The following is a 17,480-nucleotide window of genomic DNA, read 5'->3' as shown; positions in this document are numbered from 1 at the left end:
AAATAAGCACAAAAAAATTTACTGTATATTACACGCGTACTATATAAACTATAAAGTCATCTTATACATTTCAAAATAAAAACAAAAATAGAGTAAGAGTTAAAAAATGGAATAAAATAACAGACTGAGAGTCAAGAGGCGTCGGCAGCTGCAAATGCACGGCGAGACTCAACAGCACTACAGACTACGAACCTGTTGACCACAACGCACCGAGACTTCTTCTCTAACATAAGTTCCGACCTCAACGGACTCGCTGCCTCCACTTCCAGCATGTTTAGTGACTTTTTTGGATCCAAAGGTAAATTTAATCAAGTAATCTGTAGCATTAGGAAAATATTGCGTTTATAAATCAATAGTGTCAGCATTGATTACTGCGTTAGAACCTCATAACACCTTAATTAAAAACCTGAGCATCTTTATAGACATATTTTATATCAAAATAAAGGAATAAATAATTTAAAAAGACACTGCTTTGAGAGACTTACCTGTAAAACTTTTTCAAATAAAAGAGCGCTGTTCGTGCAATCTATAATATGAGATCTGGAAACTTTTGGACGCCATTTTTGAAAAAGTGGATCAATTTTGGCCTGTCCGTAGTAATTAGTGTAAGGGTTTTTTAAGTGATAATAACGCTTAGAAATTAAATATATATATATATATATATATGTCAACTTGTCTGATTTTTGTGGGCTACAGTGCTCTATGTCAATCAGTCTATATAATAAGTACACTTAAAAATAAAAATTATAGATAATGATTGCTAGGTCCTGGTCTTATTTTGTCCAAAAATGTATATCTCTATTTATTCGAGGTAATTTTAATTCCTCATGTTTATTTTAAATAGGAAAGCAACCTAAACCTGAAGCAGGGCGTAGTCCAGGTAGCGTGGCAGGAATGAGTGGGAGCAGTGGTTCGGGTACGCCTCTGGCGACATTTGGTCCGTTCTCGCAAGGCGCTCGCGGTCTAGTACAACGTTCACCTCTCATCCGGCACGCCACTCCTGCCCCGCACTCGCCGCCCCACGCCACGCGCACCTCCGCCAACACTGAGAACCAGGCGTTCCTCAATGACGTGAGTATATCCGCACTCATACTGAATTATACACACACACACACACACACATACACACATACACTTACATGCGCATAGAAAAACAAACAATAGAATATGCTTCTCAGTATATGCTTAGTGTAAATTTCTCAAAGTAAATCGTAGGTTCTTAATCTTTTGCAAACTAAAACCCCCTTTAGAGAAATTCCTTTTAGAGAAAAGCTCTCTCCGTGACTTGTTGAGGGACTATGAGCTTGCGTATGAGATCAAAAGCATCTAAAAGTATTAAAACACTGTTCAACTTATGCATAACATCGACCGTACGTCATTACGGCAGTAGCGTTATAACTATTAACACGTATGTATGTAGCAGACCAATTTGAAAAATATCTTTAAAGTAATCGCGCGTCGTTTTATTACAAAATCAATCCACAACTAAAAATGAACCTTATGTATATGAACAAACACTATTACCGATTAGGCTTCTAAATATTCTGTCCCACATATATTGAAACTTGTAATAGAATATTTGATAGTAAAGTTTTCCTTTATCAACAAAAACTACATTGTATAAGTTAGAACCATCAATCTTAATATCTTAACTGTGCTAGATGCATTAAAACCTAACCTTTTGGAAAGCGATGTTGTAATAAAAAAATTCACAAAATGATTATATTTAAAGCTAGTACAACACGTCCTGGAAGGAGAAGGCGTAGGTTGGCTAAAATTAAACCGTCTGAAGAAGTTGATGGAGGACGAATCGTATAGGAATATGGTGCTTAACAAATTGAACAAGAATTTCAACCGAAAAACTTCCCCCATCGATAAGGTCGATGACGTGGTAAGTAGGAAACAAAGTAATTCAAAATTTGTAATCATATTACAGCGTCTGTTTTTTCGTCATTGAGAAATGTTGATACCCCATGGTACCGGTTGGTATTTACAGTTTCACTGGGTTTGTGATTGTAGAGTGCTATAGGCGCTCAGCTAAGCCCCCTTTATAGTAAACTAAGATCGTGAGTTTCCTCAAAAACTTGGACTCATCAACTCAAACACGTACCATCTTTTAATTAATTCATTAACCTACTATATTAAATATGATTAAGCCGTGTTCTATCAGTCGTATCTTGTATCTGTTGATGCAATATATATGCGTTAAAGACTCTAAGAGAAAAGTTTCGTGAAAAATTAAATATTAATATGAATAAAAAATTATTATGATCTACGTTATGGAGCGTATGACGATATGGTCTATACATACAGATAGAGTATTAAGAATGTCAATAAGTTTAAAAAAAATAGAGACGCACATAAGGTTATTACTAGAATTAAAGAAATGCTTGGTTTACTTTTCTCTAGATTTCATAAAACAAACATCTCTTGTGGGTAACTCTTTAAGATATAAAAATATACTAGCATATAATGTCTCTATATTAAATATTAAATTAATTAAACAAGAACTGATAAGACAAGTGTTGGTTTTTTAAAATTATTATTAAGAATGGAAATGAATTGATCTACTACTATATTAAAGACATTGTAGAAGTATGTACAAAAAAAACCCATGTGTTTGTTGTGGGCTGCTATCAGGGCGCATTCCAAATCCTCGTAGCTTTAAGTTGAGGGATGCTATCATATGGGAGCTCAATCTGGTTATAGTTTAAATGAAATTGAGCTCTCTTGGCATTTTCCTCGTAAGGTACACGGGTAGTCACTGTAAAGATGACATGTAGATTATAATTTAAATAAATTAATAAATAATGAGTTTTGACCTTATCATCTCTTTTGTATTATTTTTAGTATCTTATGAGACGATAACCTCTTTTATGTCATGTAATAATCTCTTTTATGTAATTTTTAGTTTGTTAGCAAACCAATTTGGAAAGGCATACTAAAAGTATTACAAGCAGTGGTGCATGGGTTGGAACATACGTACTCTAACTTTGGATTAGGCGGCATGGCGTCAGTATTTCAACTGACGGAAATAGCTCATACCCACTACTGGAGCAAAGAAGTAGCGGGCCTCGAGCAAGGCGGAATGGGCGGGTCCGCGCTCTCGGATCATTACGGAAGGCACGATGACACACCTTCAACCCCTTCATCAAGAAAAAGCTCGCAAACAGGTACAGTTTTTTCTACTACAGGTACTCGTAAAAATTAGACTAGAAATAATTATAATTTAATGTTAAAGTATGATACAAAACAATGAATGTCTTATATGTAAAGAAACAGCATGTATTCATCAACATCATTTCCACCGTAAGACATTCACCGACATATGACCAATAACGTGTAGATTTTCACTAAGAAACTCTAATAAAACCGTTAAGGGGCAGTCTGTATCCAGCGCTTTCCGACGACCTTTAAAGGTCACGGTAGTCAGCCGTCATGCGGCGTGGAGGTCCGGTGCATAGTCTTTACTTTACAACCTCAAGGCCCCATCAGCCACTTCAATTTCAGTGTACATTACAAAGAAAATTACAAATCAATGATCTGTGGTATTTAAAACCACTTGTGGTATTTGAGATATTTGGTATTTGTAATATAATGTTATCTTTTCATGTCGTTATTCTTTTATATTCGTTTATTTTTAGAATCAACTTATATTCTTTAATTTAAGCTCAGTTTTATTACAATTAATTTTAATAATTTTTGTTGTATACTCAGATGTACCGGTCTTAAATTACCCCGATATGGATACAACAGAAACGCAGAGCACCACCGAAATGTTCAAAGACATGTTAAATCAAAAAAGAAACCTTCTTTTTAGCAAACTAACTTCATTTGACTCGGACGTAAGTAAAAATTTTTCTTCTGCTTCTAAAAATGTATGTTGTAACATTGTTGCATGTAAACCCTTATCCGTGGACTTGAAAGTAATATTATATATACCCAAGCTGCCTTACTTAGCATGCCTCTAAGGTTTTGTATTACATGTACAATAAGCGAAGTCTTAACAACTGTACGATATTTGACCGCTTGTATTATATGATTTATTTTATTGGATTCATTTTTACTTAACCCTTGTACCAAATAATGGTTTTGTAAAAGTATTAATTCAATTAATTAAAATTAATGAGTTCCAATTATCAGCATTTAACTTCTAGTATACATTTTAAATTGCAAAAGTGTGTTTATTCAAATATACGTATTATAGTAATAGGAACTAAAATTGGCAGATTTTAAATAAAAATTATTGGAAACTGACGCACACGAACTTTTATCACTATACCATAAACAACTAAAATGTTACCAACGTTAGTACAATCGTATTGTTTTACGCTATTTTCCGAGAGTACGTCCCAATCGAGGTTAATTTTGAAAGAATTTTCTTTATTTTATTTTGTTCATAGCTGGGAAGCAAAATAATCGTGAATGCAATAGACAGACGTCAATCTATTCTAATAAAAATTCTGTGTTCCCAAGTATTTTAATATTTTTCTTGCATTACCGGCAATACACAAAAGGTTTTCTCTATAATTACAGCTTTTATTTTAAATCTATATTATTTTTTAATTCTTTTAATCATAACATAATTAATAATTTAACAAGTAGATCCCAATCATCGATCATCAATATTGATGGTCATTTCATACAAGTACATATTTTGTTTGTCATGACCAATATTTGTTCATTCATTCATGTTTGTCAGCCGATAGACGCCCAATGCAAGGCTCATCATCAACCATTCCTTCCGTCATGGTCATGGTCAACCTAGCGGGGAGCCTACCCACGTCGCGTCTACCGGCTCGTGATTGTCACTTAAAAATCTTTCCGCCCCAGTGGCCTCAGCATGGGCGATATATGGTACCAATAATGTGAAGTTTTTGTGTAAGAAGAAAACCGTGATGGTAGTTTTTAGGTTTTATTTGGTATAGTTGTTATTGTTTGTGTGCGCGGCAGGCGGCCCAGTCGTCGGACTGCTCGGCCGACGAGAGCGGCTCCATCACTACCAACCGAGCCAATCTCTTCGAACACCGCGCCTCTTTTAAATCCAACCTCTCAGACACTGACATCATGTTTGTCAATGTAAGTTATAGTTAATGTTGTTGTGTAGATTTCATAAAGCTACATGCAACATCTTTAAAGATAATATTTTATTTGGATTATATCTAAATATATTGTCTTATTGACTGAAAGTAACAAGACTCTAAACGTATTTTCCGAAAGTAGTACTTTATATAACTGTTGTTTTGCACCGTAGTCTTCATCGTAGCTAGTAATCGCTTTTACAGTGTTGTCACTGTTATATAAAGCTTTTTAGTATAGCCATACAAATTAATCATGTTAATAAATGTAATTCTGAAATTGCATTTCTTACATAAATTTACATAGTTTCATTGTATGTTATTAAACGAACTAATAAAATCAACTTTCATTTTAATTTTTATCTTTGAACTAGCATTATTGTTTGATAATAATTTAGTCACAAATTAATGGCTTTTGGGAGAAGTAACCCGAATTTATATAAAATAATATTTAAATATTTTCATAAGCACTTCATCTTTTAGATTTATAATATTAACTGTATTTAGGTTTAAAAAACTAATTTTTTTTTTCACCAGAATAAAATTATCTTTAACTATATTTTTATTACTATTATCTTTTCTATTATAACGTTTGAATGTCACATCTAAGTTGAAAAATCAATAAAATCATTCATTGAGATAATGCACAAATTTTACTCCTGTTTTATATTTCGTTATAATTTAATATCTTATTAATATAAATAGGTAAAAGTAGGCAATAAAAGTATATCATCAATTAGCAGGCTGGAGGAACGGGATTAGTAGGCAATAAACCGCGTGCAGCGAGCGTATTTTCTACGAAGTCATCAACGAGCAACTATCGACCTCCGGTTGGGATTCCTGCGACGTCACCGATTACCTCGCCTGACACCGCAAGAACTTACATCTATCAAGGCCTCATTGGTATATATACCTATATATCAATTTTCAATTCTCAGATAAATTTACTTAAGATTTTATCTACCGTTTAAGTTCGGTTTTTGTGTTTTAGTAAAGAGGGCTTTAGAAGTAGAGTTCTCTGTCCTAACTGAAATTAACATTGTTAGGTGACGTAAATCGCATGAATGTTCCATGCGTAGTTCTTTGGATGCTTGCTTGTACGAACTGCTTATATGGACAAAATAACATGAATAATTTTACATCCGCGGGTTTAATGTTTTGGGAACCGATAGTAGCAAGGTGTATAAATGGCGCGTCAAGGCGACGTATGTCAACGCGCTTTTCTGTCGCGGCGACGTTACTCGAAGTGCGTAATATATTAGGGTTGCGTTTATGACAAACAAGACTGTCGTTGCTCGCTCAATGCGTGTATATAGCTTTACGAGGCAGCTAAAGTGCTCACGTTGGTAATTTGAACGATGTTTTACTGATTCCAGGCAAGGAACGATCGAACCTGTGGGACCAAATGCAGTTCTGGGAAGATGCGTTCTTAGACGCCGTAAGTCAAGAGAGAGACATGATTGGGATGGACCAAGGTGCAACAGAAATGATGGAACGCTACAAGTGCTTGAGTGAAACGGAACGTAAACGATTGGAACACGAAGAAGATAGACTGTTATCAACGGCACTGTACAATTTGACTGCAGCTATGGTGTTGTTCGGGGTCGAATCGGATATAGTGCGTAATAAAGTAAGAAGGTTGCTTGCCAAAAGTCACATCGGCTTGGTCTACAGTCAAGAAGTCAATACTCTTCTTGATGTGGTTCATAATTTGGTAAGATTTTTTTTCATATTTTGATTTTTTGATGTATGTTATGTCCGTATAAAGGTTAATTAGTTACAGTTGTAAATGATTTAAAAGGGTGAATGTATACCTCGTTTGATATCAATAAATATATGATACAGCCTATCCAAGAAACAATGGTTATACGGATAGTGAAAAACATTATGAAAATGTAGTAATAAAAAACTTTTTGGAAATTGCGATTATTATATATTAAAATGAATTATTGTTTACTATCTATTCTTTTTGTGCTGTCGTGAGTTATTGGCCTACCCAATTCTAAAAAAAAAAAATGTAACATATTTCAGAGTGATTACTTTGTACAGGTTGATTGAAAGTATTTCTGTGTAATAAAGCTTTAAAGATTTTGGCAGATAAATGAGCTATACATTCACCCCTTCCAGCTGTTACACTAATCACCAATGTTCATACAAAAATTATAAATAAAAAAGAATTTAAATAAGGAGATCCATAAACGAACGAAAAGAAAATTAATCCCTGAGAATTTGCAAAGCGCCACATTTCGCGCAAAACAAATGGCCCTTTGGCCTTAATGTTCTGAAGTGGAGACTGTGGACTAGCAAACAAAAAAAAAGTTAAAAGTCAACCTTCCGCCTGGGTACAACTGATCTATCAACACATTTTCTAAATATTATGTGCTACGAGAATGAAATTGTGGGCAGAATTAAAATTCTCATTTCGGCATTGGTTCAGCGCGGGAACGACATCGAACTGAAACCGCTCGGTTCGCGGCAGCTACGTTGCGCGTCGTTCACGGTGCACGAGGCGGACGCTGCCGGTGAGCTGCGCTTCATGGAGGTACGAGACGACGGACTCGTTCTTCGCTCAACGCAAGGTACCACCTGTAGACTACGTGAATACACTATATGATTAAGATAAAATTAATTTATCCAACACTGAAAATTTTAACCAGGACTTTTACTACTTATTAAAATATCTGTGGGTAGATTAGTTTTCAGTGTGCATTAAATAGTTTATTTCTTCTGATATAATATCTTTATAAACTGTCACTGAAATATACGCTGCCGTGAAAACTACCCGTCAGCCTACAATGATTGGTCTTAGTTTAAACAAAATTTTATAGATACAAACACAACTTGTGGGAGGTATACTTCTTTACCTAAAAATAAAATCTCATATCAAAAATTACGTGTTTGACATCTCGTTTTATAGTGTCACCTTTTGTGCATTACTTAAAGGCAGTTAAATAAACTCTGATTTTACTACAGTGCTACCGAAACCACCGTACTGGAACTTAGGAAAACGAGGCGGTTTGAGGGACCGAGGAAAAAAGAGCATTCGCGTCGTTGCCGCGACCATTGACAATGGGACTGACGGAACGGAGCGGTCAACATTCCGTCTCCCCTTGTCGCTACTACCGAATGACTTGAATATTAATAGAGAAACTTGTAATTACAGCGAAATTCTTTGACGAACCAAATTTTTCAGGGACTATCGTAGAGCGATGGTGGTACGAACGATTAGTTAACATGACCTACAGTCCAAAAATACGCGTATTGTGTCTTTGGAGGAAGAACGGCGGTCAGACGCAGCTTCACAAATATTACACAAAGAAAGTGAGTGAGAGATACATTTTGCTTTGTTTTTGTTTGAATATTACCCCTAGTCTCATGAGTGAGGGTAGTGGCCAAACATGTCAGTGTTCGCAACGATTTTTGTCTAGTTATCTTTGTTTTCTTTTTAAAGAGTTTTTAAAGTTTTAAAGAGCTATAGAAGGTGGTGTTGCAAGCTTCTGAAACCTTGTCAGTCCAGCGGGAAAGTAAACGTCTTCTAGCCCTTTTGCGAACTAAATTGCCGACAACTATAAGCTTTCAGGTTTGCGTAGCTCCTCCGAGCTATTTGACACAAGTACTTAAAGATTCTACGCTAGTGAACTAGTCTAAATAATATAAAACCCAGAACCATAACACGTGATAGGGAAAAATGTTTTATTTCAACCTTAATCGTAACATACATGTATCAGAGTGGGCCAACCTGTGGCTCACGATCCTTATACGCGTTTTTGACGGATTATTTGTGTCCTCCATAAATGTACCCGAGTTCCCATTTTATTTTGTGTTATTATATAAAAATATATTTGTGTAATTCAAACACCGATCATTATTAGGTGACCAGCATCTCAAATAATCACTGAGACCGGATTTTCAAAGAGTTTGACCATCCCTGGCATATATAATAAGTTTTTATCACCAAAGAAATTCTGTCTAACTATAACCATAACTTAAATTTTCAATATTTATTAGTGCAAGGCGTTATACTACTGTATAAAGGAAGCGATGGAGAAGAGCGGACGGCGTCAAGATGCAGCCGAACTTGGAGGGGAATTTCCAATACAAGACTGTGCCACAGGCGAGGGAGGGCTTATCCAGGTAACTTAATTTATCAAAAAGTCTTTAGAAAAAAAAAGTGTTTTCTTTAAAAACAAGTTTCACGTTTTAAAAAAAAATCTTATATGCAAAATACACGAATATTTCGCTGTCCGATTTCCGCGATATAAAGTTCCTGTGCGCGTCGTTTCTTTAACTTACTAGCGCCGAATATATAAACTATCATAGACGCAAAAATACTTTACAATGCAGTTAGAACTGTGAGGAGCTGAAAACCAAAAATCGTAAAATTCACTCAAGATACTCGCTCGTGCATACATACTCAACCATGCACAAACACGCACACACAGTCACAAACACTTATAAACAAACACTCACAATCACCAAAAACAAGCGCATTATGTTTTTTCTTCTGATTTTTTTGTTTACTCTTTTTTTTTCTTTTTTATGGTTCCTTTTTCATGTTTATTTTCTTTTTTTTTTGGAATTCTACATAGAATATTTTTTGTGCTTTAAACCTAGATTTGGATAAAGTTAAAAGACATTGTCTTCTGTAATACAGCGAATATTACTTCAGAAGCTAGGACCTCACAAATTTTTGTATCGATATTTATAAAAATAAAGATTACTATTACTATTTTAAAACATTATCAGAAGGACATTTTTTGTGTTAAATTTATAGGATAAATTCTTGCAGGTGTTTCCTGTCCTTTGAATGACTACTACAAATTTGTCAGTCAGGTTGACAAATTGTCAAAAAAATTGATAAACTAAAATAAAATATAAGCAGAAAGTGCGTGAATTGTTTTGTTTCTAAACACAAACTAACAGCAGAGTAAAGCTTTTGTAAATGAAGGGAATACTTTTCGGATATAGCATATTCAAATATATTAGTTGTATTGTAGAAGAACAGGCAGCTGCACAAAAATCTATTGCAAAATAAATTTACCAATTGCACGATTTTGCAATTTTGACACAAATAGATTATTTAATTTTAAAAGGCTGTTTTAATATATAGAGTATATAGAGGGACGGCCCTGATACTGATGTTTAAAATTCAAAATCCATGACATGATTACTAAAATATCCATCAATTTAGCAAATCAAAATTAAACATATTAATTAAAAATCCACATTTGTATTCTATGCTAACATTTGTCCAATATTAATTTCCATTTTACAGAAGTATTTTGCTCCAACGGTATACCTATTGCTATACGGACTTCATAAGCAATTTTTGTTTTGTAAAATTTGAATGTTGCCTTATAGAATTTTATTAAAATGGTATTGCCATTTAATTAATATTATATTTATTAATATTTAATATCCGTAAGAATATTAGTAAAAAAAGCTGAAATTTATAAATATTTCACATACTTACCACGCTAATATTTTTTTATTTGCGAAAATATAATTGAATTATAAATTAGTTAAATTAAATTCAAGGTGTGCATGGAAGGCGTCGGGCTCCTATTCCACCACAGCAAGGTACGGTACAAATTTAATTAATTCATAATTTTTGTCCGCTTTCTATATGTTTTTGCAGTGATATACCAAAACTAACACAGATCGATCGACGGATCGAAGTGAGACAGACACTGACGTTTTGGTATTATCATACAAGAAATATCAGGTAAGATACGTGTCGCTGTTTACGCTTGGTATTTGAATAATATCATATACAGGGAAGGCACACTTAAAGCGTTATGTTGCGTACCGTGCGACAAGCGTGGGAACAACTTCCCAAAGAGCCCACGCTTCCGCGACTCAGTATTGTGCCGATGACAACCGCAACTCTCAAACCAAGGTCAAAGATTACGAAACTTCAATATTTAACAACTTAAACAAAATCACAACCGAAGCAGGGGGTTGAAGTCAAGTCAATGTTTCTAGCTGTTTTGATTATTTGTGTCATTCCAGAGTTAGTTGTCGATACCCAAAGTAAAAAATATATTTGTACCAAATATATGTATCCCGATGCAAGGACCACTCAAACTTTCCTATTACGTTTTATCGTAACTTTATTCTGTATACGTTTTAAATAACTTACAAATTTTTATGTATTTGATTTTCTTCGATTTCATATCTGTTTATTTATTATTTTTATAACTAAACGCGATTTTTTCCGTTATTTACAAACAGCTTATGTCGGAATAATCGTATTTTGCCGTTTCTTTTTCTAATACTAACTTTATGTAATAGCTAGATTTTTTTAACATTTTAAGGTAAACCGTTGTCCATCTATTGTAATTTAAGTATACTCCATATGATTTATGCATGTGCTATTTGTCTGCAACATTGGCCCGCTGGAGTGCGCGGGGCGGGGCCCGTCGCTCCCCAGGAACTTTTGAGATGGTCCTTGACACGCGCTCGGCCGCCCTCTACTAATTATCTTGTTTTTGTCTGTTCTACCCTTTCCGGACACGCCGAAACGCGCCGCTGCGCTAAAGGATTTCGAGGTACTCAGTGGTTCATAACCTAGTAATGGCTGGCTCCTACGACGATCGACACGACCTTTGCGACCCTCACGATCACAGTCACGGCCACCGTGACGTTCGATTAGCGATGATCGTTCGTGGTCGGAGAGCTTTACTTGTAGTTGTTGAGGCTTACCGATTGTTTTTAGCCGTTGTTAGCGTTGTTTTAGTACTCCCGAGTGCGGCGAGCGCCGGTGCGCGTCGTGCATGCACTTAGACGCCCTTTGTTTATTATTTGTTCATTACCGCACCCGACAGCTTGCATACGAATCACGGATCCGACGAGCGCACTCGTTATTTCGCTCTCGTCCCGTGTCTCGAGATATTAGTACGTTTGTACCGTCTGTACAGTTTGTACCGTCTGTACCCTATTCACCCGGAACCGGAGCGAGCTTAGCGGACGCAGGACACGAGGTCAGTCGTAGAACATTCGCCATCTCACAAGTTCTGACGCGGCTCCGGGCTCTGCCGCGCGGTGTCCTCCGCACTTTCCACATTCCTTAGCTTACTATTTCTCCCCCTACGTGACCATCTTATTCCCTGACCTAGAACCGCACCGACTCTGTCTTCCACCGCAAATCACCGCCACGCACTTTAATTCTTATATAATTTTAATTCGCAACCTATTAACCCAACCGAAAGGCATCGAGAGCTACCGACAATTCACCAACAGTCTTCAATTCATTGAGTAATTCGCTTAATGTTGTTTAAAGCCGTTGTCGCATGTGCACGTGTCGAGCATGCTGTTTGATAAGATCTTATTGAAGCGGGGTGAATAATGCCAACAGTTTTACGCGATTTCTCCTCACTTGCCCCGCGACGGTGTACAAAGAGCGTACTCTACTAAACATTGATTAAATAATGATAATGAATTATAACAGACTGATTGAATATAGCATAACCGAGATACCGCTTAAATTACTATAACACTTATAGAGAAACACTGATCGATCAGCATATAGTATTTCAAAAATATTTGTACCTTACCATTGATTTTGTAAAGACTATTCGTTTATGAAATTTATCACTAACTGCGGCATTGTTCATTTTTATCAAATATCCAATTAAAATTTTATAAAATTAAAGAGACATGGTGATGTTTCCATTCGCACTGATGTCGGCGTTTATATTTCAGTTCTTTGTGCGGCTCGATCATATTCGGAAATGTTTTACTCAGAACGGCGGCATCTTCGTCTTAGAAGAATTTAGTAAGTTTTATTATATATTCTAATTATACTTAAACATAGAAAATGTTAATTATTTATTATTTGTTTGACAAGCTAATAGCAGTAGGCAGAACAGACGATTACCGGGGCCTTAGATTTCCGTAGTGGTGGTCATGGACTATCTATTGTCTATTGTCTCATTTGAAGTTTTTGCTGTTAGCCTTGCGGCTTTTACAGCTTCATCGGAAACGAGTTCACAGAACGGTAGGGTCCGTGAACTATATCATGGACCGGCAAGCGAAGCAAAAGATGTTCACCCGCAAGGAAGACAAACAATTTTTTAAAGGTCGTCTGTAGACGCGAGATGCAGGTTGTTATCAACCGGTCTTTTTGAAAATCTTATTGGGAGACCTATGTTCAGCAGTAAACTTTCTACAGCTGAAATGATGGTGATAAAGAGTTATTATATTATCTACAGTACTTTAATGACAGTAAATGTAAAACGGTAAATATTAAAATTAGTAATAATTTTATTTCCCAAAACATGTTTCTCTCATTTCTCAAAACAAGTTTTTCTCATTTTTCTTTTCAGATCCAAAAACAAGACAAATAATTCAAAGAAAATATAAATCGATAATGGCAAGTACACGCAATTGAATTTTATTGCATCCCTGTCTTTGTTAATGTGTTTTTGTTTATTTTTTCACAATTCCATCTCTTATGTTATAGGCAGAGAAAGTAGTGCTTGATCTTCATCGTTTCTTCTCCATATGGCTTTCTCGGTACTATATCGTTATCGGGACTGACGAAGCCGACACCAATCATGCACATTATGTCTCGTAGCGCACTCCGATGTATGTACTTTCGTTTTGTACGCTCTCTTAATGTTTGGCTTTTAATTTTTTTTACTTTATTTCTCTTACTAAGTCTTTGCGTGTTTTTACTTCACATCAGCATATTTTTGTGAAAGGTAGGAAGACGCTTTGTATTAAATATTTAACAAATTAATATAACACTTATTATTTTCTTAACCATTTTTTTTATTTTAAAATATACTCTTGACCTACATATAGGCTGATCAGATATGCTACGCGGTTTTGTGCGTGTTCTCGTACTTCGCGGCGGGACAGGAGCAACGAAAGGCGATACTGGAACAAGCGGCGAGACTACCTCCGGCCATGCCCGAACCGTCACAAGCGAACAAAGCGGAGGTCGCACCTCAATCAATATCGCGGAAGAGTTCTACAACCGGCCAACATTCCGACTCCGGGCCTCCTCATCGATCAACACCACAAGTATGTGATAGTTTGAGTATTAATAACTGTAGCTGACACTATATACAATCTCCCGATTGCCAAGCTGTGAATCTCGTCGGGTGCCACATTTCAAGCGAAGAGAGACTAAGTCTTGGTGAGTGACGACGGACTTTGAGTCACGCTTTAAGTGCAATGGACACCGAAATACGTCGCAACAACGCGATTAATCCCTGAGGTATATAAATAGTCATGTAATTTTGTCAATATAAGTTTCACAGAGCCTTCCGTTCCGTGAACGCAGTGCTGATGAAGCTGTAAAAAGCTCCCGGACAAACAGCATTAACATCAATAGAAACAATAGTCAAACTAGCACTGCGATAAAGCCTTCCCTATGCAACGGTCATGCGGTTTACATTACATAAGTATTTCATTTCGTCTAGGAATGGTGAATCCCTCTATCCCTTAAGTTCTCTATACATAAATAACTATTATTTAAATTTACATATGATCTTACATAAGAACACAACAAGATGTAATTTGTGAAAAGTCATCCTATGACATCTACGTGGATATAAACTAAATGGATTAAAAATAATGGTCATCTAATATTAATTAGTTTTTTCTCTTTGTGTCCGTATCGGCCGCTCCGTTCTATTTTCCTCGTCAGTCCTTCGTCAATGCTCTTCGACGGCGTTAATGTTCTGTTTCCCTCTGGCATTTCTACCTCGCCGCACTTTCTTTAGACGTGGTACAGCCGCTTCTCTAGCACTATAATTATTATAATGGTGATCATGACAACTTTTCCTTTTTATCCTTCTTTGAACATTTTCTGCAATTTAGTATAAATGTTCAGATGTATTTTTATTCACAATTTAAAAGTGGGAAAATGTTTGATCCGTTTCATATTATCGCCATAGTATTTATTCTTCGAAATAATTGGTATTTATTTTCAGTAACAAAATATTTATTATTTTACTTTTCACTGGCGGGGTTTCTCTGGATGGCCAAACTGGAATTTTTGTCCATATACTGTTTTATAGTAAATCTTAATCTTTATCAATTTTAAATATATACATAGTGTGCGACATGAGATAAGTTAATTTATCTCAAGTCGCACACTCACTTATCTTATGTTTTATTCTCAGACGGAGAAATCAGAAAATCGAATAGAAAAAGCTATATATAAGAAGAGCGCTAGTGTTGTCGACAGCAGCGACGGACTTGCAGAAAAACAGCGGATAACGCCGGACAGGCATTACCGGAATCTGCCGAAACAGTATTCGGAGCGGCCTCGTGGTAGTCCGGATAAACATGAAGATATAAGGGCTAGTCCATCAGCAACGCGAGGCGGTTACAGTAGTCCGGAGAGAACAGACATAAGCAGACGTAACAGTATGGACAAACGTGATGCGCAGGAGAAACGTGACTCGCAGGAGAAGGCCGCTGCACAGCGAACAGAGAGCCTGCCGCCGCGACGGCCACCGCCGCCCGCACCCGTGCAACAGCGACTGACGCGGGCGCATTCACAGGCAGCCTCGTACCGGACACATGACCCTCCGATGGTAAATGCCCGCATTTAAGACACTAAATCGATTCTTTGGTCGTAATTATACAAATAAAACCACCGTGTGAGAAAATTTGTCACAATACAATGCACTCACAACCCGAAACACTATAATCCCTTTAGAAATTAGTTAATTGGTCATCGATTAGCTACACTTTTTTCCACGCCCGACGACCGACAATAAACGTTAAGAAAATAAATTAAAAAAAATACATGTCATCGCAAAATGAGCAATTATGACGCTTTCTTGCGAAAATTAGTCCTTTGATACAAGGTGAGACAAAACAAAATTTATATAACTTTGATCCAAAGATTTGTTCTTTATTTGCACTGTATATGTCGCATAAAACACTATTAGTGATACTGCACTTAAACCTTTTAAAAATAGTGACTTTTTTAGAACCTTGTTTTATAAATGTGTACGTATGTTTATTTCTTGAAAAATATAAACAATTTTTAGTACCCTTAAAAACTTGTTTGGCCCTCTCAAATACATTCGACATTGCTTAGAAGTAATACAAGAACTTCTTGTATCGATTTTATCACCAGTTATCTTTTGTTGTCAGGTACCTCCCCGTGTGAGCGGGTCGACTCGGCCGACGGGTCCACCTCCTGCTTTACCTCCGCGACAACTCTCCGCCGCTGCGGACCTCAATACAGTTCCTAAGTACGATACCTGACATTACAGTATATTTACAGATAATTTTTTCTTTATCTCTTTAAGGTTCGTCTGTTATGGATGATTAGCGCTGACTGAAATTTACGGCCGTAAACTAAAAATATACATCCGGAAGTTTCCAGGATTTGGCTTCAGATCGATTTTTTTTATCAAGTGTCATTAATTGCATGTAGTGTTCACTTCCCGAAAATCGTACATTTCTTTTTTTCTGCATACTTTATTCATCATGTGTAGTGTGTGTAATCGTCTAGTTTAGTGAACCTAATAAAAAAATTATTTAAATTAAATATTAGGTGTGCACTCTTGTTTTTTAAAGTAAATTCGCATCATATTGACATTATAAGGCAATTGAAAAACCAATTACACTGAAGTTCAGGCCTATCAGGCAACGCTCTCTCAATGGTCCTTGCGATCATTTACTTTTTGGAGCGTCCGCCTAAAATTTTTGAGGAAAAATATAATATCTAAGAGTAATTACGCCTGTCCCTTTCTTGTCGACAACTATGTTAGGGACATCTGGTTTAAGCTTAAACTGAACAACTTGTTTAATTTTACATAAACTTTTTATCTGCTATTCTTATTTAGATACTATAAACTCGCTACATTAGTCGAACCTTGTCGTCGATCATATAAATCAAAGAAAGACGTAAAGATAAAATGTTACTGTTCAGATCGTCTAGTCCTGTTCGCCGACCTCCGGCTGCACAGCGCCAGTCCTCAGTGAGTGCCCCGTTTGCGTCCACCAACCCCTTCAACTCTCCTCGGCATACGGAGTTCGTTATACCTCAACGGAACAACGCACGTCGCCCTTCTACTGAACAAAATTAAAACAACTAAGATTTAAAACTATAAAAGTATAGTATATAGTACAAATATGTAGTATTTATTCGATTTATGTGACACAAACAAAAAGCATTACATGTTTTAAATTTGCTTTCAAAGGATTTACCATAGATTATATTTGTTAAAGAAAATATACCACTCTCAGTGTTTACAGTATTATTTTTACTATAGTAATTTATAGACAGGATCAGAATTTCTTAATCGACTTCGTTGCTATTTAGACGGAGGTTATTCAAATTTATCTTATAGATTTGTTTTAATTACTTCTTTTCAGATTATATCATACAGATAATCTGTTTCTATTTATAAAACCTAAAGACTTTAC

The 17,480-nt window shown here is 36.0% G+C and overlaps 1 protein-coding gene across 1 annotated transcript in view; it reads left to right on the top strand.

Moving 5' to 3' along the window:
• Rab3-GEF (Rab3 GDP-GTP exchange factor) overlaps positions 1 to 17,256 on the top strand; it is a 31,810-nt gene extending 14,554 nt beyond the window's left edge. The window contains exons 21-39 of the mRNA XM_068771446.1: positions 124 to 298; positions 845 to 1,071; positions 1,733 to 1,891; positions 2,912 to 3,173; positions 3,718 to 3,845; positions 4,954 to 5,089; positions 5,841 to 5,981; positions 6,455 to 6,792; positions 7,516 to 7,657; positions 8,272 to 8,399; positions 9,087 to 9,212; positions 10,617 to 10,658; positions 11,621 to 11,629; positions 12,783 to 12,855; positions 13,406 to 13,452; positions 13,887 to 14,108; positions 15,215 to 15,631; positions 16,200 to 16,300; positions 16,984 to 17,256. Of these exons, the coding sequence (XP_068627547.1) occupies positions 124 to 298; positions 845 to 1,071; positions 1,733 to 1,891; positions 2,912 to 3,173; positions 3,718 to 3,845; positions 4,954 to 5,089; positions 5,841 to 5,981; positions 6,455 to 6,792; positions 7,516 to 7,657; positions 8,272 to 8,399; positions 9,087 to 9,212; positions 10,617 to 10,658; positions 11,621 to 11,629; positions 12,783 to 12,855; positions 13,406 to 13,452; positions 13,887 to 14,108; positions 15,215 to 15,631; positions 16,200 to 16,300; positions 16,984 to 17,140 (3,030 nt within the window). The 3' untranslated portion in view covers positions 17,141 to 17,256. The remainder of the gene's footprint in view (positions 1 to 123; positions 299 to 844; positions 1,072 to 1,732; positions 1,892 to 2,911; positions 3,174 to 3,717; positions 3,846 to 4,953; positions 5,090 to 5,840; positions 5,982 to 6,454; positions 6,793 to 7,515; positions 7,658 to 8,271; positions 8,400 to 9,086; positions 9,213 to 10,616; positions 10,659 to 11,620; positions 11,630 to 12,782; positions 12,856 to 13,405; positions 13,453 to 13,886; positions 14,109 to 15,214; positions 15,632 to 16,199; positions 16,301 to 16,983) is intronic.
• The last annotated feature ends 224 nt before the right edge of the window (positions 17,257 to 17,480 follow it).

This window comes from Battus philenor, unplaced genomic scaffold, assembly GCF_028537555.1.
Source record: "Battus philenor isolate CCGP_79_NKW_IND1 unplaced genomic scaffold, ilBatPhil1.0.hap1 SCAF_4, whole genome shotgun sequence".
In the NCBI taxonomy this organism is placed as follows: domain Eukaryota; kingdom Metazoa; phylum Arthropoda; class Insecta; order Lepidoptera; family Papilionidae; genus Battus; species Battus philenor.
The sequence above is the reverse complement of the archived record's forward strand: the minus strand, read 5'-3'. Positions and strand labels throughout refer to the sequence as shown.